Below are 25480 nucleotides of genomic sequence, written 5' to 3' on the forward strand. Positions count from 1 at the left end.
TTAAGTGGAAACTGAAATATCAACACAGCTACATTTATTGATGTGGATTTAATACATAATAGAACATGGATAAATGTAGACAATAACACCTCTACAAAGTAGTTCGTTTCCTACAGTTCATGTTAAAAGAAAATTTTTTTTTTAAATGACTGAAATAATTGGTATGTGACACTCATTTGCTGTTTGATTTAGGTTTCCTATCTACCAAATAAGGAATCAGAATGTATTACTTTTCAAAGGCAACTTGGATATGACATGGTCACAAACATTAAGTTTTTGTTTTATTGCTTTATATTGAGAATCATATAAAGATACAGATATTTTAATGTTTAGGATACACTTTGGTTTTATAATGATATCCTTTGAATTTCTATTTTCCACTGAAGATGCTCATTTTTCGACAAGTTTATTAAATATGTGGAGTAAAATGACAAAATCAGGGAATTTAGAGGAGAGTAACTTAGCAAATATGGTCATGAGTAGGACAGGTCCAAAAAGGGGTTTTGGTAAAGTGCTGCATGGAAGTCTAATAGAGAAAGGAAAATGAAAACAAACCAATGAAACAGGACCAGCCATGACAAAAATTTTATACATGGGCTTCGTAGGATATGAGGAAAGGAAGGTGTGCTGACAAAATTAAGGTTAGTCATTCGGTCAGCTGAAAGTGCATTCTCTTTTCACTGTTAATTAAGGCACAGGGCCACAGGCAATACCATCGATCCTGTCTAGTCATAAGGCATTTCTCTGAGTTCTTACTAATACAGAGAACTAGGCTTAACCAAAGGAACATCTGTTATGCAAATCCAAGTCATGCCCAAAGTGTAATCAAATCCTGATGACCAAAAATAGTCTTCTCATAAGACTTAGATTTTTTTTACAGAAGTACTAGAGTGAAAGGAAAGGTAATGTATTAACTCTTATTTAAAGAAGAAGAAGGGACAAACCGGCTTAGAATAGACTTTCCTTGAGTTTCTATATATTTTCAGATTCAATTATAGGATTGGAAAAAAAAAAAAAAAACTTCTCTTTGTTTCATTCTATTTTACCCCTTTGGTATCCATTTGCTGGCTTTAGTTGATGTAGAATCTGTTAATCTAGAGATGATCTCTAGGTTATTTCAGAATTTGGAAGTAGCTACATATAAATGGTCAAAACTCTAGCATTTACAGTCATTATCCATGTATTTCTTTATCCTTTTCTCTTTCTTTTCTACTTGGTTTTTGGACTAAACAAACAATATCAAGTTTAAAAAGAAAAGTTTTTCTTATAACACCAACTTTTGATTTCTCTTTGCAACCAAATACTATTTTGGTTTTGAGGAGCAACAGAAAGGTGCTAAAACTGGCATGTAAAGCTAAAGCACGTAAAGCTAAAGCAGCATATTTTCTTTCATGTAAGGCAGAAAGCACTCCATCTAGCCTCACCTGCACACACTTTCAAGTTAGGGAAAAGCTCTTGGGTTTGCAGAAAACCCTGGCTTCTCAATGCTGCTCACCTAATCCTATTGTGTCTCTAGTAATCAGCTTTACTATGATTACCATGCCATATATAAAGATCACAGTCTTTCATTTTTCTTTTGATTATGAAAATATTAAATATAAAATCATGAACAACATAACTTAAATTTTATTTTTCTTTCAGATAAGACATGTTTCCTTCACAGATATAGAAATAAAGTAATAGAATATCAATCACATTATGAATAATGGTTGTATGCTGACATGAGGGAAGAGGCAGACTTTTAAACTGTATGCAAAATTGTATGCTTTAAAATTACTTCCAAAGAGCATCTTCATAGATGCTTTACTGCTGGTCCCCAGCTTATAAGGAAGGTTTCCCAGGTGACTCACTGGGTAAAGAATCTGCCTGCAATGCAGGAGACGCTGGAGATGCAGGTTCAATTCCTGGGTCAGAAAGATCCCCTGGAGTGGGCATGACAGCCCACTCCAATATTCTTGCCTGGAGAATCCCATGGACAGAAGAGTCTGCCAGGCTACTGTCCATGGGGTCACAAAAAGTTGAACACAACTGAGGGGACTGAGCACCAGCTTATAAGAAGGCAAGGATGGTAACTTTATTACTACAGTCTTTGCACATAATCTTAATGGCATACTACTAGGAAAAGAAAAATGAATTAAAAAAAAATGTCCTTGTTTGAAAGTAAAGAAAATCAGAAATTTAATCATGCCAAGTGAATGAATCAAAGTATGGGATAAAATATCACAAATAACTCCTTATGTATAATCAGTGTTTAAGCTTAGCAATATGAAATACTTCATCTAAATGCACAAGCAGTGGTCAACTTATATGCTACATTTCACTTTACAAACTGACCCAAAGCAGTCTCCTGCTCCCACTTGGGCTCTCCTCCTTTTTGGCTTCCTTCCTTCTCTGCTAGTTGCCTGTGACTGGCTCCCAACATTTTTTCTGGCTCCTTCTTTCCTCCATCAAAACTGCCACTATAGCAAAAAGGTTCCCACTCAGACCCATGCCCTCCCTGGCAGGGTACATAATAGCAAACCTGGAGGCTGGTGCTAGCCAACAGAAGCAGGAATTCAGAATACAATTGCATTTCCTTTCTAACATACCCTGCACTTGCTAGTGTCTACCCTCACCATTTTAGCCCCTCACAGTACTTTTCAAGATTTCATCTCTCATTTGGGGAAACCAAATGCCTGTATAGCAGAGTCTGGTTCCCATGGTGGCACAGGATGGAGCTCTGCTTTATTTTTCTTTTGGTGTTAACAGTGAAAGCCTTTAGAAAACCTCAGTACTGCGGGACTGCTTCAAGGACAGGAAATGGAGGAAATCACTGGTTCTGTGGATCTGTGCGGCAGTCACCTAGAGGATGAGAAAAGCCAGCCAGAATCAAGAGCAAGAACAAACAGAAAAGGAAACATAAAGGTCCATTATGGATTCTTAAGGAAAGAAAAGCCTGAACAGGAATTTGGCTAGTTTCAAAAATGCTTTTTAACAGGTGGGCTCAGCAACTTGTTTCACATTCACCTAAATGGCACTCCCATTCAGTCTCCTGGAATCTTGATCCTAGGGCATGAGAGAAGCCACCTAGGGAAGCTTTTTTTTTTCTTTCCTCCCTCTCCCTCCCGATCTTTTCACTGTTCAGGAGTAAAAAGATATCTCTAACCAACTTGAAGCAGCAGAGATGATCTTGGCATCACATTTAGGACTATAAAACCATTCTCCCTAAGAAATTATGGGTAACATTTGACTGCACTTTCGGTACTTTTTGTACAATGATTCAAGATACGGAATTAATGAGTCCTTGGTGAAATGGTCTGGGATTACCTTGCCTTACAGTCTTGTTTCTTTGGGAAATGTGAGATGAGTTTCTACCTATTTATTCTAACAAATATATTTATAAATATATATATTGAGATTATACTTTCATAAGTTGGAGACTGCCTATGTTTCTGCTTCATACAGGTACCAATTCTGTGACAAAGAACTTGTGGTGTTCAATTTCCATCTTCTCAATGGAGGAAGAAAGAAGGAAGAAGGAAGCCTAATTATATGGCAGATTATTTTGGTGTTTAATCAGTTCAATGGTCCTAATGGAATTTAACAATTGTTAGTGAACATATTAAAGTATATATTAAATAGCACACATAAACTATACTGCATTTCCTTTTCATGAGGGCCTATTACAGGGATTTATCTTGCTTTTATAGTCTCAGTTCTTCCCTATATCTAAACTTTGAGAAGTCAACATTTCTACGTTTACAATAATAACAGACTTAGGGAAAGACATTTCACAGTGACCATGAACAGAGCACAGTCTGCACTGTGTGTGCTCATTGTTATTGTGTGATTGCTTACTGAGAAATGAACATTTCTTCATACGGAAGCTACAGATAACAGTAGTCAGGGTGTGTCCTTTCCCACCCAAGCTCAATCATTGCTACACAACTCTCCAAAGAAAGCTGGTTCTGGGGAGTATTGCTTCCTAACTAAGAGTCCAAACTCACAATAGTTTAGGAATTAGAGGTGGAAAACTCTTGGTTTGGAGTTGGGAAAATAAATTTAAATACACTTCTACCTACCCACTCAACATATCACCCCCATCTAGTGGGTTTGTAGATGTGTCAGTACTCAGGGATGACTTTTTAAATGAGCAAATGAATAGGAAACAGCCTCTGACTTGTGTGGGTAACAGCAAAAAGTATTCCACAATGTGTCCTTCAACAGTAAATAGAGGGTAAATGAATTCTGCTGAAGGACACCAATGACCTTTCATTTGAGAGAACGATCTAACATATGCTAGATGTCTACAGTTTTTTTTTTTTCCCAAATCATTTTATTACAGAGATGTTTAAAATAAACTTTCAAATACTCCTGATTTGACTCACCTACACGATCTCAGAGAAGGCTATTTAATTTCCCTGTAGAAAAAAATTTTGTCATTGAATTAAGGGGATACTGCACAAAAATATGACTAAGTAAGCCATACTGTAAAAACAAGTCCTAAATTTAGAGATTAAAAAATTAGACCGGTATAAATCAAATAGAAAATGGTCTGTATGATATAAAATTGACCTAAATTTAGAGATTAACAAATTAGATTTGTATAATACAAATAGAAAATGATTCATATGATCTATCAATTATACATATTTTAAGGAAAAATAAAATTTTATTTAATATAAATAATTCATGTTATCTTTAATCCATAGGACCTTTGCATATGTAACAAATAGTCTATTAGGTAAAATGCAATAAATATTAAAAAGATATTTCAATTCTTCAAATTTTTGTTTTACATTACTGTGATGATTAAAATGCAAGATATTTACATATTTTATAATTTATGGCTAATGTAATTTTAAAGTTTTATAAAACTCACTGAAAATAACTTTAAGAGAAATTAACATTATTCCTAAATAAAAATATTATGTTAAAAATTTTAGTATGTTAAAAATTAAAAATTTTCCAGGAATCTCTCAAAGTTCACTAAAATGCTACCTACAATGAAGTAAATATCTAGTAATCTTTAAAATGCAGGATATTTCAACAAGAGGAAGACTGTTGTGAAGAATTCTGCTTCTCCAAAGACTGAAAAAAATTAGTCCAATAGTACCTGAGGTTGAAACATATAAAATTACTATTTTCAGATTAAAATTGGTCAAATACCAATAATTTAATATATTTCAAAATATTTTTAAGTTGGTGGTTTCTTTATAAGGTGTTCTATTCTCGGCTTACTAAATACAATGCAGTAATACCAGATTAAGACAAAATGATATCACATTCTTTGGAACCAATCACTGGAAAACAGAAAACAATCAGATGCAATTTTTTTAATGTTTTATGAAATGTTATTAAAAAAAAAAGAGGCACTGCAAAAGAATGTTCAAACTACCGCACAATTGCACGCATCTCAAACGCTAGCAAAGTAATGTTCAAAATTCTCCAAGATAGGCTTCAACAATACATGAACCAAGAACTTCCAGATGTTCAAGCTGGTTTTAGAAAAGGCAAAGGAACCAGAGATCAAATTCCCAACATCTGCTGGATCATAGAAAAAGCAAGGTAATTCCAGAAAAAACATCTACTTCTGCTTTATTGACTACGCCAAAGCCTTTGACTGTGTGGGTGACAACAAACTGTGGGAAATTCTTCAAGAGATGGGAATACCAGACCACCTGACCTGCCTCCTGAGAAATCTGTATACAGGTCAAGAAGCAACAGTTAGAACCAGACATGGAACAATGGACTGGTTCCAAATAGGGAAAGTGTACCTCAGGGCTGTATATTGTCACCCTGCTTATTTAACTTATATGCAGAGTACGTCATGCGAAATGCCAGGCTGGATGAATCACAAGCTGGAATGAAGATTGCCGGAAGAAATATCAATAACCTCAGATAAGCAGATGACACCACCCTTATGGCAGAAAGTGAGAGGAACTAAAAAGCCTCTTGATGAAAGTGTAAGAGGAGAGTGAAAAAGTTGGCTTAAAGCTCAACATTCAGAAAACGAAGATCATGGCATCTGGTCCCATCACTTCAGTTCAGTTCAGTTCAGTCGCTCAGTCGTGTCCGACTCTTTGCGACCACATGAATCGCAGCACACCAGGCCTCCCTGTCCATCACCAACTCCCGGAGTTCACTCAGACTCATGTCCATCGAGTCGGTGATGCCATCCAGCCATCTCATCCTCTGTCGTCCCCTCTTCCTCCTGCCCCCAATCCCTCCCAGCATCAGAGTCTTTTCCAATGAGTCAACTCTTCACATGAGGTGGCCAAAGTACTGGAGTTTCAGCTTTATCATCATTCCTTCCAAAGAAATCTCAGGGCTGATCTCTTTCAGAATGGACTGTTGGATCTCCTTGCAGTCTAAGGGACTCTCAAGAGTCTTCTCCAACACCACAGTTCAAAAGCATCAATTCTTTGGCGCTCAGCCTTCTTCACAGTCCAACTCTCACATCCATACATGATCACTGGAAAAACCATAGCCTTGACTAGACGGACCTTTGTTGGCAAAGTAATGTCTCTGCTTTTGAATATGCTATCTAGGTTGGTCATAACTTTCCTTCCAAGGAGTAAGTGTCTTTTAATTTCATGGCTGCAGTCACCATCTGCAGTGATTTGGGAGCCCAAAAAATTAAAATCTGACACTGTTTCCACTGTTTCCCCATCTATTTCCCATGAAGTGATGAGAGCAGATGACATGATCTTCATTTTCTGAATGTTGAGCTTTAAGCCAACTTTTTCACTCTCCTCTTTCACTTTCATCAAGAGGCTTTTTAGTTCCTCTCCAGTCCCATCACTTCATGGCAAATAGATAGGGAAACAATGGAAAGAGTGAGGGACTTTATTTTCTTGGGGACCGAAATCACTGCAGATGGTGACTGCAGCCATGAAATTAAAAGACACTTGCTCCTTGGAAGAAAAGCTATGACAAACCTAGACAGCATATTAAAAAGCAGAGACATTACTTTGCCCACAAAGGTCCATCTAGTCAAGGCTATGGTTTTTCCAGTAGTCATGTATGGCTGTATAGTTGGACCATAAAGAAAGCTGAGCACCAAAGACTTGATGCTTTTGAACTGTGTTGCTGGATAAGACTCTTGAGAGTCCCTTGGACTACAAGGAGATCCAAGCAGTCAATCCTAAAGGAAACCAGTTCTGAATATTCAGTGGAAGGACTGATGCTGAAGATGAAACTCCAGTACTTTGACCACGTGATGCAAAGTACTGACTCACTGGGAAAGACCCTGGTGCTGGGAAAGATTGAAGGTAGGAGAGAAGGGGACGACAGAGAATGAGATGGTTGGATGGCATTACTGACTCGATGGACATGAGTTTCAGCCAGCTCCAGGAGGAGGTTGGAGAAGGTAATATCAACCTACTCCAGTACTCTTGCCTGGAAAATCCCATTGATGGAGAAGCCTAGTAGCCTGCAGTCCATGGGGTCACTAAGAGTGGGACATGACTGTGTGACTTCACTTTCACGAATTGGAGAAGGAAATGGCAACCCACTCCAGTGTTCTTGCCTGGAGAATCCCAGGGACGGGGGAGCCTGGTAGGCTGCGGTCTATGGGGTTGTACAGAGTTGGACACGACTGAAGCGACTTAGCAGCAGCAGCAGCACCCAGGAGTAGGTGGTGGACAGGGAAGCCTGGCAACCTGCGTCCTTAGGGTCACAAAAAGTCACACACAACTAGGCGACTGAACTGAACTGAAAGATATCAAGTAACTTCTAAATATTTAAAAGAAATAAGAATAAAAAATAAATATACCCACCCTTGAGTAGGCCTTCTCACTTTAAATGTACTTTTATAAACATCATTTATATTATATTTATGTTATCTCAGTGTGTTGGATGACTTGCCTAATACACCTAAATAGAATATAAAAGATTGCAAGAGTATACAGAAAGTTTAAGGCTCCTTGTGAAAGTTTGCAAATTTCAAAAACTGTATTAAAAAGAAAATAAGCATGAAGAATTTGGACAACATGCTGAAGTGTCTAATAAGATGGTGCTACATTCCTGGAAAAATTATTAAAATATATCTATTTTGTCAATTTTTTTTAAAGTAATACAATAAAGTATGGGGACTATATTCATGATTTCTTTGATCCTATTGAAAGATAGCAGAAATATTTTAGGAAAAATATTTCTTCTTCATTGCAGTTATGTGCTACTTCTATAAAGTCAAAAATATAATACTGTTTAATTTCCTTTATTGAAGAAAAAGAAGGTCCTAACACCCACCTTCCCTGTGCTATTAGAATGAATTATTTCTCAGGAAAAAAAATACTTTTGTAAAACCTTTGCCCTACTGTAATAGCAAAAAGCCGGCCCATGTTAGTAAATGTGTTTGCCCATGGGCATTCTAACCACTAGAAATAAAAGAGAGAATTATTCCATCATTTCTTGCTTCCTTTAAAATTTAAAGAAAAGTGTTCATTTCATTCATAGCACATAAAATTTTTCTTCCCTTTTAAAATATCTGAAACAAAAGACTATTTGATTCCAAGTCAAATATTTGGAAGGTTAGGCAATATAATACGAACATGCCACATAAAGTGCATTTGTCTTTTCATTTTAGTTATAAAATGCAAATTTGATAAAAATACTATTTTTATTCCTTTTACCTACAAGCTGTTAGTAAATCTCCTGGGAACTGAGCAGGAAGCTCTAAACTTTAAAAGCTGAAACATTAGACAAGTAGAAAGAAAAACTAAAGATGTTCTACAAAATCCTATCTTCTTTTACAAAATAAAGTTTTATGTTATAGGCTAACAATAAAATGTTTCTTCATAGGTACAACAAATTCTGTATGACTAAATATTCCATATATATAACTGTTTTGGGTTAATGTCTAGTACTTAAGTAGACCCATATGAATGCAATTCCACGTTGAAGAAGGAGCCATAAGCTTGAATAATCTATCCTTTATCTGTTGATTTACTGATCCATAAAATCAAATTGCTACAAACACAAGCTTTTAGGGTAGCCTTATAATTCCCCATCTTATCTTTTTCTAAAATGGATATCCACTGCTTAAGAAAACATGCTAGAAGACAAAAAGTTTTTTTTTTTGTTTTTTGGACTTTAGTACAGCCAATTTGAACATTAATTCCAAAAGTTCATTTTAATTTTTTAATGGAATAATATGCATATGGTATTATTTCTTGACATTTATATAAACTGCTTTCTGATTACTGGAGTGGAAACACTTCTTTTTAATCCAAACCACTTCCAAGATAAAGATTTAATTTTCAAAACAGTCTCATTAAGTTATAATTCATAAGATATTGCTTACAAATGTGTAGCAATACACTGCTTTTATGACCACTTCAATTCATAAGTTCCTTTCTAAACATCAATATTTTTCTCTATATTCCTCATTAGGTTATTTAATTTTATTGTCACAGGTTTTATCTGTATCCCTATGAAAATGCTTTCTACACAAATAGTTTAATAACAGCAGCAGTTTTCAAATTAGTAAAAAGTACCCTCCGTCTCACAGTCTCATACAATGAATTCTATTACATTATATGTCAAAGACTTCCGTTCCTATAAATAGGTTTCCTATTGAGTATTACAGTAAGGGAATCTAAACTGATGGGATAAATAACATGTCTGTAACACTGAAATACAGGAGAGACAAGGAGAGACAGGGAATATAAAAGGAGCAGCTCAAAACTTTAGTTAATTCTATAAAAGTTCAAAATCCTGTTAAGAGGATATGACATGATAATGAACACACCAAAGAGTAACGAAATAAAAATTATGAGTAGAAAGAATAGAAAAATAACCCTGAACATGGAAGCATTAATTGTGGCATAGAAGGGGAAAAAAAAGTGACAAAAACATCTAAGAGATGAAACAATAGATGAAAAGTTTCATATAAACAATGGAAAAGATGAACACATAAATTTAGAGTGAATCTGCTGACTCTGTTTTCAGTATTTATAGAATGCAGCTGATTGTAAAATTAAAATCGTTCATTTTATTATAGTAAAGTAACCCTCTTTATGACTAGTTCGTGATATACAATCTCCATTTTTACATAGTAAAGAAAATGAGTCAATATAAGAATGGAAACAGTAATATATTTATAGTCTTGATATCTTAATGGAAAACATTTAATCTATATCTGTTGTCTGGTAATAAAAAGAATTGAAAAGGATAGATGATATCCAAAGGGTTCTGAGATCATCTGACATCTAAATTCAGCCCCTGGCATTAGAATGGCTTGAAAGAGATAATCCAACATAACCAGAGATTAATCTTATTTCAAAGAAGAAAATATGTATTGCTAAACCAGAATGTTGCTAATCCTGACTCAGTACTTGTTATGGACTGAATGTCTGTGTCCCTCCACAATTCATATACTGAAACCCTACTTCTTAGTTATGATATTAGGAGGTGGGGCCTTTGGGAGAGAATTAGGGTTACATACAGAGAAGGCAATGGCACCCCACTCCAGTACTCTTGCCTGGAAAATCCAATGGATGGAGGAGCCTGGTAGGCTGCAGTCCATGGGGTCGCTCAGAGTCGGACACGACTGAGTGACTTCACTTTCACGTTTCACTTTCATGCATTGGAGAAGGAAATGGCAACCCACTCCAGTGTTCTTGCCTGGAGAATCCCAGGGACGGGGGAGCCTGGTGGGCTGCTGTCTATGGGGTCACATAGAGTCGGACACGACTGAAGTGACTTGGCAGTAGCAGTAGCAGTAGCGTTACATAAAATCATAATTCCATTAGCACCCTGAAAGTCATGAGAGAATCTGCTTCACCTCTCTGCTCTCCACCATGTGAAAATTCAACAAGTCATCAGTCTTCAACCTGGAAGCAGACTCTCACCAGAACCTAGCACTGTGATATCAGATATCCAGTCTCCAGAACAGTGAGAAACACATTTCTGGCTTTTATAAGCCACCCAGTCTATGGAACTTGGTGACAGCAGCCTAAACTAAGACAGTACTACTTTAGATCTTGTAAAACTAAGGAAAACTCACCTGTACTCTCCTCCCCCGCTCCCTCTCTCTCTGTATATGTGTGTGTGTGTGTGTGTGTGTGTGTATAACACAAAAACTTAATAGAATACTGATATTATTACCACAACTAAGAAAACAAGAAAAAACAAACAAAACTAGTTGCATAGTTGCACAATATGTAGAATACTTGGAATGGCTAATACCTGCTGGCAAATGTAACTCAGGGAAGTAGCTTAGGAAATGTGGACCTTATAGCTGTCAGAAGTAAATTATGTTCAAAATGTGCAATGCTGCAAGTGATGCTCACAAACATAATGGAAAGAGAAAAGTCACCTTTTTTTTACTGAATTTTTTTTTTTTTTAGTTAATATGCTTCTCTTAAAGTTGAAATTAAATTATTCTGGATGGATACTGAGAAAAGATACTTCATAATTTTAAATGAGCCTATTTTTTATTCTATTATTGTGTGCTAAGCCGCTTCAGTCGCGTCCAACTCTTTGTGACTCCATGGACTGTGGCCCACCGGGCTACTCTGTCCAAGGGATTCTCCAGGCAAGAATACTGGAGTGGGTTGCCATTTCCTTCTCCAGGGGATCTTCCCAACTCAGGGATGGAACCCACGTCTCTTTACATCTCCTGCACTGGCAGACAGGTTCTTTACCACTAGCACCACCTGGGAAGCCCATTCTGTTATTAACAAAAATTAAATTGAGCATTTTAAAGTATGTAAACATATACAAAAACAGTCATAAAGAGAAAAAATTGAACTAATTCTCATAGTGAACAAATAATATTGAATCTTTAAGAAACTAGAAATCCTTGGAAAAATCTAGGCATTTATTGACAACATGTAATACTTTAATGTTTCATCTCATTCTCCCTGAAGACGGAACTGGAAAGTGGAATGATCTTGGAGTTAGGATCCTTCTAAGATGCTCTCACTAAAATCAGTTTTAGGAATCTAGACACTTTGTTTTTTTAGCATTTCTTTAATTTTCTCATTTGCTAAATGTTGAACTTGTTTCATAAAGAAGTTGGAGCTCATTGCAATGAAAAAATATAAAACCACTTATTTAATAATAACAGGCTGTAAAGCATTTTATGTATAGATAATACCTGGTTAATGATGTTAGCCATGGTAATATTATAATTAATGCCTTCTTATACAAATTGTAGGTTGCTTAAGAGCTGAGCCTTTTCTATTCATCTTCTTTTTGTTCAGTGTCTAGCATGGTGTGTACACACAGGAGTTGCTTAATAAATGTTTCAGTGAGTAATTAATTTCCTATCTTAATTTCTTGCTTGGCTTTTATGAAACAAGTAATGTGTGATGAGAATGACCAAGTTTATTTTCATAGGCAGGATTTATTTGCCACAAAAAGCCAACTTTAGTTACTTTATTCTCATATCAGATTTGAGGGACTTTAACAATTGGAAGCATTTTTATTTGTGCAAAGTAAATAGCAGGCATTTAGTATTAGTTTCCATTAAAACATCATTTTGAGGCAGTTTGAGATTCATTAATTGGGTATTTCCAAACAAACCCTCCACGGATTATCCTTTCTTAAGTAGACAGTGATGATAATAACCATGACGAAGTCATGGAGATGCAGCACAATACAGTGACCATCACTTAAATTCACTAAACTGCTTGTGCAATCTTATTATTATAATGATGTGGCTAAGACCACTGAAAAGTAGAGTAACTATTAAAATACTGCAAATAATAACTGTTTATCTTCACCACTCTATATGTAGTTCTTAGCACAGTGCCTGGCACAAAGTAAACAGTAAATATGTTTTGTGCTAAGTCACTTCAGTTGTGTCCGACTCTTTGTGACCCTATGGACTGTAGCCTGTCAGGATCTCCTGTCCATGAGATTTTCCAAGCAAGAATACTGGAGTGGGTTGCCATTCCCTCCTCCAGGGGATCTTCCTGATCCCAGGGATCTTCCTAGGGATCAAACCCACATCTCCTATGTCTCCTGTATTGGCAGGCGGGTTTTTTTACCACTAGCACCACAATAAATAGAAAGGACTAAATGTTATTCAGCATGCACACAAACGAAGAAAAAATGGCTAAATGGGAGAAATCAGATCTTCTAACCCCCAACACTGTGTTCTTTCCTCTACATTATGGAGGTTTAGAAAAATTCTAATTAATCACATTTACTCTAAAGGCTTGCTAATCAGCATATCTGTAGGAAACAATTATTTATTATAAGTTTTAAGAAAAACTGGGATGCAGTTAGTGTCAGTAAAATGGCTTTTTATTATGAAGCTTCTTTTTAAAAAATTATCTTCCATAAAAAAATGAGCATTATTTCCTAAGTATAATCTAATGTTTCATGATACATAGTAAGATATTAATACAATTGAGTATTTTAGAATATTACATTTTTTAATGATCAAATTTATAAGGATCAAATTTGTGGGTTCCCTTACCCTACTGTTCTCCACCCGGGTGCCCTTTCCCAATAAAATCTCTTGCTTTGTTAGCACATGTGTCTCCTCGGACAATTCATTTCTGAGTGTTAGACAAGAGCCCAGTTTCGGGCCCTGGAAGGGGTCTGCCTTCCTGCAACAAATGGCGACTCTGGCAGGACTCCTCTTCGCTGAGACTGACATTCCCCCCACTCGGGGTACTCAGGGGCCAGCATGCCTGCCAATGGACCAGACCCAGCTGCCACAACTGGGACCCTTTTGTCCCTGGTCTCCTCCTGATGTGGACAACTGGCCAGAGTGCCCCGACCAGGTAAGGAACAAGAGACTTTATTGACCTCTCTCCCCTTTCCCTCTCTCTTTCCTCTCCTTAACCCTTCCTATCCCCTCCCCATTCTTCTAGTCCCCCGGTCCTGGACACAGGAATCTGGTCGAAGGGCCCTCAGCCTGAGCTGAGAATTGGAGACTGATCACCTCCTCTTGTCAGAGAACTTGAATTCTGGTTCTGGTCTGGTCTGATTTCTGGTAGGGCCGAGTTCCAGTCCTCCCTTCTCTGGAGGCCCAGGGAAAAGTCCCATAATGCCTAGGTATCTGTAGGTAGCAGGAGACGTCTGTAAGGCCATCCGTTTCACCCCCTTCTCCTGCCTCCTCGCCCTTCTTCTTTCAACCTGGCTTCTTTTCCTCCCTTGAAATCTTTGATGTTAGTACTTGGATCTGAAGTTCTGTGTCTCTATAGGAGGTTTTCTGAGAGACTGTATTCTTGTATTTAAGGGCTTCCCTGGTGGCGCAGAGGTTAAAGCATCTGCCTGTGATGTGGGAGACCTGGGTTGGATCCCTGGGTGGGGAAGATCCCCTGGAGAAGGAAATGGCAACCCACTCCAGTATTCTTGCCTGGGGAATCCCATGGACGGAGGAGCTTGGTGGGCTACAGTCCACGGGTTGCAGAGTTGGACACGACTGAGCAACTTCACTTTCACTTTTGTTTTTCATAATTTAAGTAAATTTTTGATTTATTAATTGAATGAGATGTGTCAAGCTCACATATTTGTATCAGGTGGGATATGAATCATTAATATGATTAATTACATTTTAAGATGACTTCAAAGAAAGTTTAGCCTTTCTACCAATTCTGCATAGATAAACTTAAAAATCAGAAAGGTACATAAGTGGCATGCTCTACATTTTGGCTCAACCTCAGATTCCACTTAAATTGGTCATTATATTACCTGTTTGTACAGTTACTAAACTAAAATGCTCCATCCAATTAAAACAATTCATAGCAACTACATCAATTATGGATATGAGAAATATATAACTTAAAATTTTCTTTGGTTACTTCTAATCAGTACCTTAAGATATGCTATTCTGGTAAATGTGATAAACATCTTCTGGTTCCAATGGGATATACAACTGATTAGAATACATGTTCATACTGTGGTTAACTCATTCAGCACAAATAACTGAATTATCCAGTGTACAGAATCATATTTTTTGTTGTTGTTTAGTCATTAAGTCATGGCTCTTTTGTGACACCAGGGACTGTAGTCCACCAGGCTTCTCTGTCCATGGGATTTTCCAGGCAACAATACTAGAATGCATTGCCATTTCCGTCACCAGCAGATCTTCCTGACCCAGGGATTGAACCTGTGTTTCCTGCATCAAAGGCAGATTTTCTACCACTGAGCCATGAGGGAAGCCCATATAAAATTATATAGTAGTCAATTAAAAATTTTAAGTGACTTTCCTATGAAGGCATTACTATATAAGGCCTAGCTTTAAATATAGTATACTATGAAATATAATTAATTCCTATTTGCTAGTTAACCCCATTTATGGCTCCTGAAATTCTGTCTGAATTTATCTTTCTACAAACAATGAACTTAAAGTGCAATTATATTTAGAGCTATAGAGTTTCAATTTGAAATTTAGAGTTTTAGAATTTTAAAACTGAAATTAATACTACCTGGTTAACAGATTAAAAAAAATCAAAAGTCCATTGTTATCCCAACAGGTGATAAAACCTTGGTCAAATGACCTCTGGGTCCCAACTTTGAAAACAAGTCCAAACTGAACAGTATCAATAATAAGCAAAGCTACCTGAAAAGTAGACTTCAACTAACAAATCAAACCAAAGTTACATACTTCTTAACTAAGGGTACTAACCCAAACTTGACTAAAATTTGTGCTTTCTTTTCATGTGAATTTTAAATAAGAATCTGGAATGCTAATTTTTCTTGCTGACAGATTGCTGTATTGAAAGGTTTGGGGAAAATGATCAAAAACAATTAATCAACTAATTCCACCCTCTCCCCTAAAAAAGGGAATCTGAAACCACAAATATCAGAATTTGCAAGTGTAACACAATCAAGATTTATCTACATCAAATAAAGGTCACACATAATCTTACTTTCATTTTACAGATGAATTAATGAGGCCCAGAAGGGTTAAGCTAACAATACATAGGTACTAATCTATAAACAACCAGATACGTTATATTGTAATGTTTAGAAAAACACAACATGGGAGCTTCCCTGGTGAAGAAACTGCCTGCCAATGCAGGAGATATGGGTTTGCTTCCTGGTCAGGGAAGATCCCACATGCCGCAGAGCAATTAATCTGTGTACCACGACTACTGAGCCTGTGCTCTAAAGCCTGGGAGCCACAGTTACTGAAGCCTGAAAGCTTTAGAGCCTGTGCTCTGCAGTTTAAGAGCAGCCACTGCAAAGAGAAGCCTGAGCAACACAAGTAGACAGCAATTCCCACTAGCCACAACTAGAGAAAAACCCGCACAACAATGAAGACCCAGTACAGACAAATAAATAATAAAATTATATGTATATAATACATATGAGAAAAATACAATGCAAAAGAACCCTCAAAAATAGTATGTGTTGCAGACATACTAAGAACATGTTAGAAAACAGTAAGGAAAAGAATTAATTTCTCGGAGGTGTTCTAATTTTTTCAAGGAAAATCTTTGAACAATTACTAAAGAAGTAAGTTTTATTTACAGAAGACTGGCATTTGATTTCTGACCAATGATGGAAGATATTGGAAAGAAGAAATTAGGAACCACCTTCTACCTCGAATAAATTCAAAATTGGCTTCAGCATTCAAAATATTCAGAGCTTGGTTGTTTCCCTTCAGATACAATTAAATGAAACTTGTAGATCTTTTTTTACAATTGATTTTTCACAAGGGTAAAATCGTAAGCAGGATAATCCAGTGCTATTAAATCGGGGATGCACATTTAAGTTGTTAATTGTTTATGCACAACTAAAAGTACATAGAGGGGGAAAAGTGGGAAGAACTAATCCATTTTAAGCACTGGTTACAGAAATCATTGGAGAAGGCAATGGCATCCCACTCCAGTATTCTTGCCTGGAAAATCCCATGGATGGAGGAGCCTAGTAGGCTGCAGTCCATGGGGTTGAACAGAGTCGGACACGACTGAAGCGACTTAGCAGCACAGAAATCACCTTCTGTAGATCTGATCTCTTCTGTAGAAGAGATCGGGCTTCCCTCATAGCTCAGTTGGTAAAGAATCTGCCTGCAATGCAGGAGACCCGGGTTCAAGTCCTGGGTCAGGAAGATCCCCTGGAGAAGGCATAGGATATCAATTCCAGAATTCTTAGGCTTCCCTGGTGGCTCAGCTGATAAAGAATCTGCTTGCAATGTGGAATACCTGGGTTTGAGCCCTGGGTTGGTTGGGCTGGGAAAGGCTACCCGCTCCAGTATTCTGGCTTAGAGAATTTCATGGCCTGTATAGTCCATGGGGTCACAAAGAGTAGGACACGGCTGAGCGATTTTACTTTCACAGAAATCATGGAAAACAGCTTGGTCTTGTGGAAACCCACATCTCAGTTGAGAGACTAGGATTTCCAACCCTAATTAGCACCTCCATCACAAACTACTTTCTAATGTGACATTGGGCAGGTCATTTCACATTCTGAGTCTTAATTTCCTCAGATTTGAAATAGAAAGAATGAAACCTACCTCATAGTGTTATTTTGGATACACTAGTAAGAGTCATATAAAATGTGAAGCATGTAGTTGATATATAATAGACAGCCTATCATTTCTTTCTATTAAATCATTCTGCATGAGAAAATAGGGAAAACATATTTAAATGAAACCTAACTTTAATCTTAACATATTCAACAACTATTTTTTTCATTCTATACTTCTATATCTTGCAAGAGGAAACTGTATACAGTGTTACAGCAAGAATTTGAATGCCAACTGATTTCCAAAGTGGTGCAGTATAATTAGTAAATTCATGAGTCAAATTCCTGTTTACATCTGTAATGTAAAGGCTAATCATTTGTTTGTCTGCTATAAGAAGGACTTGATTAAAGCCTCTTGCAGCAATAATTAAATAACCCTGTGCTTGAAGGATGCAGGCTCAGCTAGCACTGTGGTATGCTAAAACCCATAATTAATGCATAGGAATGTGTGTAAATTAACAAATGAGTGTCATTTACACTAACAGTACAAATGTTTCTTTTTTTGGAATTACCTCTGTGTTTTCTGTTCACCATTACACATTTATAAACACAGTGCAATATAAACAGCATTCTAACATCTGCATATGGTGGTTTAGTCTCTAAGTTGTGCCCAACTCCTGTGACCCTATAGACTGTAGCCTGCCCGGCTCCTCTGTCCATGGGACTCTACAAGCAGGAATATTGGAGTGGGTTGTCATTTTCTTTTCCAGGGGATCTTCCTGACCCAGGAATCAAACCCAAGTCTCCTGCATTGCAGACAGATTCTTTAATGACTGAGCTACGAGGGAAATCTACATTTAGCCTCTAGTTAAGGTCATGATCTAAATAAGGAGTTTTCAAACTTTTCTATAAAGGGCTAGATAGTGAGTATTTTATGATTTGCAGGCCATGTGATCTTTGTTGCAATTAATCAGCTCTCTCGTAGTGTCAAAGCAGTTACAATAAATAAACAAATGTGCATGGCTGTATCCAAAAAAATTACTAAAAGAAATAGAAAACAGGCATTGAGCCAATGGTCTATATTATTATAGGTCATCGTTTGCCCAATTTGAATCACACTCTGCTGATGCCCGATCTAGATCCTAATTCTCAGGTAGTACAATGTAAAATATTATCTTACAAAATCATTATTTATACAATAGACAAGGACAATGGAGTATAAGTCTGATGTGAAAACCTGACAAGTTTCCAAACCTTCAGTTATTCTGCCTATCAAACATAAGCTAGAAAAAACTAGGACAAACAGAATTTACCACAAGTTTGCTGCAAAAATCAAGTGACTCAGGAGTTGAAAGCATTTTGAAAAACTGCTGTAAAGTTATTTGTAAATATTATTATCATTGTCATTGTTATTATTAATTGCTCCTTTCAGCTCTATGTTTAAAGACCCCTCGGAGTCACATCTACTCTGGGATAAATCAAAGTATGCAAACTGCATAAAACTCACTTAGAGCTGGTCTAGCAATTCTAGAATTTGAGAAAGATCAGGTAGGCTTGGGGTCTGTGGAACTCCCCTAAGGCTAACAATCTGTAAAGTCAGTCCCAAGGAACATTAGTCATGAGAGACTTTTTTTTTAATTCTTCACCAATACATTTGGAAATACTGCATATGACAGTATAAACATGAGCATATTATTACACCGTGAAGATTAGTACAAAGAGATATCGGTCAAGAAGTTCTTGACAAATACATTTGAAACACTTCTATCCTTCTTTCAGAGATTCACAGTGCATAATTACAAACTGAAGATGATAAGATGTCCTGCAATAAATAAACTGTATACCTTTGTCCAACCCAGTATTTCTCAAATTTATTTATGTGGAAATTCTTCATTGTGGGGTAAAGCCAAATTAACATTGTTCCTCAGAACACATCTGAGAAAAGCTGTTGTATAGATTATTTGGGGCTATTACACTCCTTTCAGTAGGGAAACTGCCCCACAACTCTTACATTTAACAGTATACATTTAGCTATTTACTTACATTTCATTGTGTATCATAAGACTGAGTCTTACTTACAAGCAATAATGTGTAAACTAATTAAATTTGTGAGATTATTTAAGAAGCATGAAAATTATACTAACCTCAATATATTTTAAAGATAGATAGAAGATACATTTCAAATGTTAAATAGTTCTGACATGAACTTTGAAAAATAACAACAAACATATCCACTGGAGATAATATCAAGTGATTAAAAAAAAACACTTTGTGCTTAAAGCACTAAAATCCATTAAAATCCAAACAACCCCTTTTACTAAAAGTTGCTTCAGCAGGAAAAAAAATTGAAAAAACAGCTGCATGGTTCATCAGTTTCTTCCATAGCTTCCTACTTACAAGATTTCTTCTTATGCCTTTTTTACATAATTTTTAATCAAAAAGAGGTGATTGTATTCTTATGGCAAAGCCTTACCGATCAGTGATTATCTGAGTTATGGTGGGTCTTTAATTTCATGTCTCTTTCATTTACAATCAAACATTTCTGCAAACAAAGACATTTTTGTCCAATGTCAGTTTGGATACTAGATGTTGGAGCTAACTTCTGGAATTAAACATATAACTTAACTAAAAGCAACTTATATCCAGATAAAATAAACAATATACCCTATTTCCAGGATCTAGTACAGTTCCTGACAGACACTAAACATTCAATACATATTTTGTGAAAGAGTAAGTGAAGAAATGATTCAAAGACACTTATCAAACTTTAGCTCAATTACATAATGATTATTTATAAAGCATTTTTATTGAATGAGTTAGAAAATGATTTCTTAAACTGAATATCCAAAATTCACAAAAAACTGAAGCAAGCAATGTGATAATCTGTTATTAGTTATTTTAACGCCATAACCACTATGTGCCTATGTACAGTAATGGAGAACGAAAATACTATTCTGGACGAGATAATAAAACCATCCACACTACACAGACACTAGACAAAATGAACTTTTCATTACAGTGGTTAGATTATATTGTGGAAACTATCCCAGTACTAGTATCCTAGTACTTTGAAGGATTAAAAAAGGATCAATATAAATTCAACATCATAAAACTCACTTAGAGATCAATAGAACAACCCTACATCAAGTGCTTAAGACAAAGTACACATTCATATGCAGTCACTGATATAAAAGCTATGACAGTTTCCCTCACTTCTGGTGAAATCTGCATGTATAATATCTATTTAACAATGTACTTTCTAAATTCTTTTTTAACATCTTTTTTTTTTTTTGCATCACTTGGAGTATCAAATTTGATACTGCAAAGTATTTGTTTTATTTACTCAGACAGAGAGCACGGTTTCTACTATATCTCTGCCATTTATGAAACATTCACTTATTTCAAAATAAGTTAAAATCCATGTAATTATCCATTTTATTGTAAAATACATTACACATACTTCAAAACATAGTTCCCAGACCATGCTTATACTGTATAAGATGCATAGATATCACATTTTCCTTCAGTGAAAAATGAAAGCCCTTTGTTTCTAAGTTTACTGTGAAAGATTCCTGAGGTGATTTTTGTTTGCTTTAATCTTTTAATGCATGTACCTCTTAACACCTTAATATTGACAATTTTAAAAAGCATCATATATCTACTATCTGTTCTGGAAGAATTAATAAAATCTCCCATGGCAATTAAAAGTGATCAAAAATTTCACATAATTAATTAAATCTGATTTTATTTTTAGATATTTATATGCACTAATTATTGCTAATACCTAGATACCTTTTATAAGTGAAATAGCCAGATGACAAATTAAACCATGAAAACACACTTTAACCAGATCGCGTAAGGAACACAATTACAATCAAAAGTATTGAAAAAATAAGAGTATTCTGTACAACAGTATTGAATGTGTTGTCAGGAAATAATGAGAATCAAAATTACAAAATACTGATAAGCAGGTTAATATTCCCCAAATTGTATTTGCTCCTTTGAGGTTCACTGGTTGCTCTGGACTTATTACATTCTGTCTCACTGGTTTAGAAATCACTTGCACTAGGGATTCTGAAGACAAAGGGAGCACCTGATATATATGGCCCTCCAAGGCTTCCAACGGTATAATAAGAATTAACAGCTTTTTTTGAACCTCAGAGCAGCCACAGGATAGACAACTCTCTCTTTCAGGCAGTTACTAATTAAGAATGGTTACTTTATTTTTTCTGTGCTTTGTAGTCAAGATACCAAATTGAATTATAGAAAATTCAGAGCTCTATTTTTACAATTTACAGTTAGGGACAGAAAAAGACACACTTCCTCCTGAACAGTTTCCAGAACACTGTGAGTTTATCATATAGGTCCTTTCATGAATTCAAAATGGCTTATTCACCAATTTTAGGTCTGTTCTTGGGGAACACCATGAAAACTTGCTGCAGAAACTGACGATCCGGCAGCAAAACACTGGAAGGAAGACATATACTTAACCAGTCCAGTGTTTGCTAATGGACAGATTTGTGCCCAGGACTGTGCTAAAAGGAACTTAGGAAGAGAAACCTGGAAACACATGACTGTATCACTATCGAACTTATTAAAATTATATAAATGAATATTGCTATATATTTTCACTTCCAAAATAATGCATGGGAATCAAAAGAAAACAGAAAAAAAAATTCACTAATCAAACACACAGTGCTGAGTTGAAATAGGGATTTTGGTTAAACTAAACAGGATGAAAGCGTGTTTGGTTTTAAATTATGTCTAATTTAGTCACTTACCTTTTATTTCAATTCTGAGGTTTCCAAGGGTCAGAAAATGACATCAAGAAATAGACCTGGCTGTACAGTTTAAACATACTCATACTGAAACACATCCTTTAAAATATCATTATTAATATAGTTACACATCAAAAATCAAACTGGGGAACACAAGGGTTAAGGAAAGGCACCGTACTGATTTGATACTCCCATTTTGTCTCCAGAATGAGGAAATCATTCTCACTTTCCTTCTTACTGGTACGATCCAGAAACCCTGCAATGTTTTCCAATGTGAACACGTTTCTGAGCTGGTTCAGTCTGTGGTTTTATTCCTACTCAGGCCTTCATTCTCCTAAGAGCTTCTCAATGTTTCTGCAAGGAAAGGATCTTCTGACATCTTGGAAAATTGGGAACTCAAAAACTTGCTTGCATCACCAGCACTTGCCATGTACAAACAATTGCTAACCTTGCACTTCATAGGTTAGATATTTCTACAGATGAGTGGCTCCAGAGCCACAGTCAGGTTTTTCTGGATATCACTTATGCATGCCTCACCTATTTCTTCTCAAAGAAGAATATTCCTTGCATACAATATTCCTTGTACATACAAGGAAGATACTGAGGAAAACAAAAATTTGACTGAAGTTTACACTATCTTCTGGGTATCATGCTACTTTATATAAGTGTGAGGGCAGAGCAGATTGGTTAAAATTAGAAAGTGCACACAAGTGCTAGTTATTTATGTGTTAAGCAAAACAACAATATTAGAACAATTTCCTGGTCTAATGTTTAGAGTAACGCATAAATGCTTCCAATATCTTTCCACCCACAGTTTCTCTTCCCAAGATGGTAGGAGAAAGTGGCTGGATTCATCCTTTTCTGGAGTCTATAAATTTAAAACATGTTTCAAGTTATTAACTTCCTAAATACTTCACATAGGAAAGCTATATAGAATGGAAAATGGAAATGGATGGGCCTTAGGATAGCAACAAAAATTAAAATATAAATATGTATAAGCATGTGAAATTATATACTTTGTTCTCATCAGTATCTCAGAATATACATGTGGCAACTCATACTGGCTTTCATTGGAGTTTCTTCTTTTCAAGAATAAAAGAAAGCAGATGAAAAGCAAAAACTAACAGTAAACTGAAAACCATATGTAGTTATATATAGCAGGGTTTCCTCACCTTTGTTGCTATTGACATTTGGGCTGATGGCTCTTCCTTGTAGGGGACTATCAGTGCATCTTAGGATGTTAAGCAGCATCCCTGGCATCCAGTGACTACATCCCAGTAGCACCCTCCCTACCCTTCATCATATCACCCCTAATTGAGAACCGCAGATCTATAGTAAGTTGAAAGGAAAAAAAAAAAGCTAGCTTTATCTGTGTGCTTGCATTTATGCTAATAATTTTATACAGTTTATATCTTGTTTACTCATCACAGATACAACTTCAGTTTTAATTATCATTTCTATTTCGTAGAGGGAAAATGTGAGTCTCCAAGATATTTAAATAACTTGACAGTTCTGGTCTATAATAGGTGGTTAGCAAAATTATGTAATGACTTTGGAAAGCCCACATAACTGAACATTCCTGTTACAGATACATGGTAGATGTCTGAAATTCTACCAGGATGCCTTAGTGCTGATGTAATTTAAAAATATGAAGTAAAGCTTCATGTGCCTATATATCCGTTGTAGTATAGTGGGAGTTAATTTATCAGATTTTTTAAAATTGCACAATGCCAGAAACCTGAGATAAGAGTCAGGAAAGACTAGGCTCAAAGTCCAGGATATTTCTGGATAGGTACATCTTGAAGACAGCATGCAGGCTGAAAAGGGATGGGATGGAAGCCTCACTGGTAGCAGCCAGTGTCTGTGGTAGCAGATTTAACTAAGGGAGCAAATGTGTACCTCAAATGAAGATGAGAGAGTGACAAATTTTGCCTAACTCTTTATTTGTCTACAGCAAGAGTTCTCAAAAGGGGTAGTCTTTACTCCAGAGGCTCAAACCTTTAAAATTTCTGATCTTATCTACATATGTAGATTCCACATAGATGGGGGTGCTATAATGGCATTTAGTGAGTAGTGGTTAGAAACACTAGACATCCGGCAATGCAAAATAAGTCCCATGCAGCTTTCAAATGTCCCATCGATTACCCATCTAGATAAATAAACTGTTTATAACTATCTGCGCCCAAAACCTAATTTTAAGCAAATAAACCCAAGTATTTTTGAACATGTTTATTTTTTTTTTCTGAATTTTGTTTTCACTTTAGAACGCAACCATTATGTAAACCTGGATAAGTATAAAACTTGCTTGGCTTGAAAATTTACCAAGAGCTAATCACCAATTCAAAAACACTAAGTTAAAAACTGCAACACCTCCCATAGTATGAGTCAACAATATAACACACCTTCAGTAGTGTGCAAACGCAGCTTCATATTCATGGAACATCTACATTTAGGTATAAGCAGCTATCTTCTATGGCTTCTATTCATCACATGTCTGAACATTTGCATATTGAGATATATGGAATTTCATTAAAATAGCTTATTTCATATTTTTATTTATAGTAATAGTAATAATAGGAATTATATTGATTTAAATTGTTATATAATGTGTGTCATCTATCTCATCTTACTAGATTGCTTATGAATTTCAATTTAGAATAGTAAAACAAGGCTTCTATAGATATGTTATTGAAATTGAGACTCTGGTAAAAATCTTATCTTTTCTTACAGATACAAATACTACAACAAAAAGAAAAACCTAATAAACACCCACTATTTGTAACAATGGACCAGATAATTCATCAAAAAGAATGTTCAACAATTTAAAACTCTTTACTATGAGTTATTTTAGTAATTAGAAAGCGGGATACAAAATGCTTTGTCAGCCATGCCTAACTCTTTCATGACCAAGTTTTTAAGAACCTGCTTCATGCTAAGAACAGTTGTAGCTGTCAGAGGTATAGAGGTGAATAAATCAGGCATGATCTGTGCTATCATGAACTTCAGATTTTAGAAGTGAGAGATGGGAATTAAATTAAAAAACAATCTTAGTTTAAATTTAAGCTGTTAAAACAATTAACAAAAAGAAAAGTAAAGTGCCACTGATGAGTATGTTTCAAAGTGTCTGTTGTGAGATAACAGATCAGCATCCAAGCCATCCAATTTGGCCCAATCATTTCCTCAAAGTAGTTCCTGTTTATTCTCCTCTGAATCATTTTGTCCTTTTATCATGGGTGCCGGAGCACAGTGGGCTTCACCTCCACCCTCATTTGACATACTCTGCCATTGTTATTAATGATCTGAAGGGAGATTCTTTTGACCCGTCAATCAGAAAGAAAGCTGCC

At 36.0% G+C, this 25480-nt stretch overlaps 1 protein-coding gene across 14 annotated transcripts in view; it reads right to left on the reverse strand.

Annotated features, from left to right (window-relative positions):
- NRXN1 (neurexin 1) overlaps positions 1-25480 on the reverse strand; it is a 1228156-nt gene that overhangs the window by 1113641 nt on the left and 89035 nt on the right. For 10 of the 14 annotated variants that reach the window (XM_010855904.1, XM_010855908.1, XM_010855907.1 and 7 more), the window contains 2 exons: positions 4368-4400; positions 2335-2841 (listed from right to left, as the gene is read on the reverse strand). The exons of 3 other annotated variants lie outside the window; for them this stretch is intronic. In XM_010855904.1, the coding sequence (XP_010854206.1) occupies positions 2335-2572 (238 nt within the window). In that variant the 5' untranslated portion in view covers positions 2573-2841; positions 4368-4400. The remainder of the gene's footprint in view (positions 1-2334; positions 2842-4367; positions 4401-25480) is intronic. One more of the 14 variants, XM_010855910.1, reaches the window with a different exon arrangement.

Source organism: Bison bison, unplaced genomic scaffold (assembly GCF_000754665.1).
Source record: "Bison bison bison isolate TAMUID 2011002044 unplaced genomic scaffold, Bison_UMD1.0 scf7180017864370, whole genome shotgun sequence".
Classification (NCBI taxonomy): domain Eukaryota; kingdom Metazoa; phylum Chordata; class Mammalia; order Artiodactyla; family Bovidae; genus Bison; species Bison bison.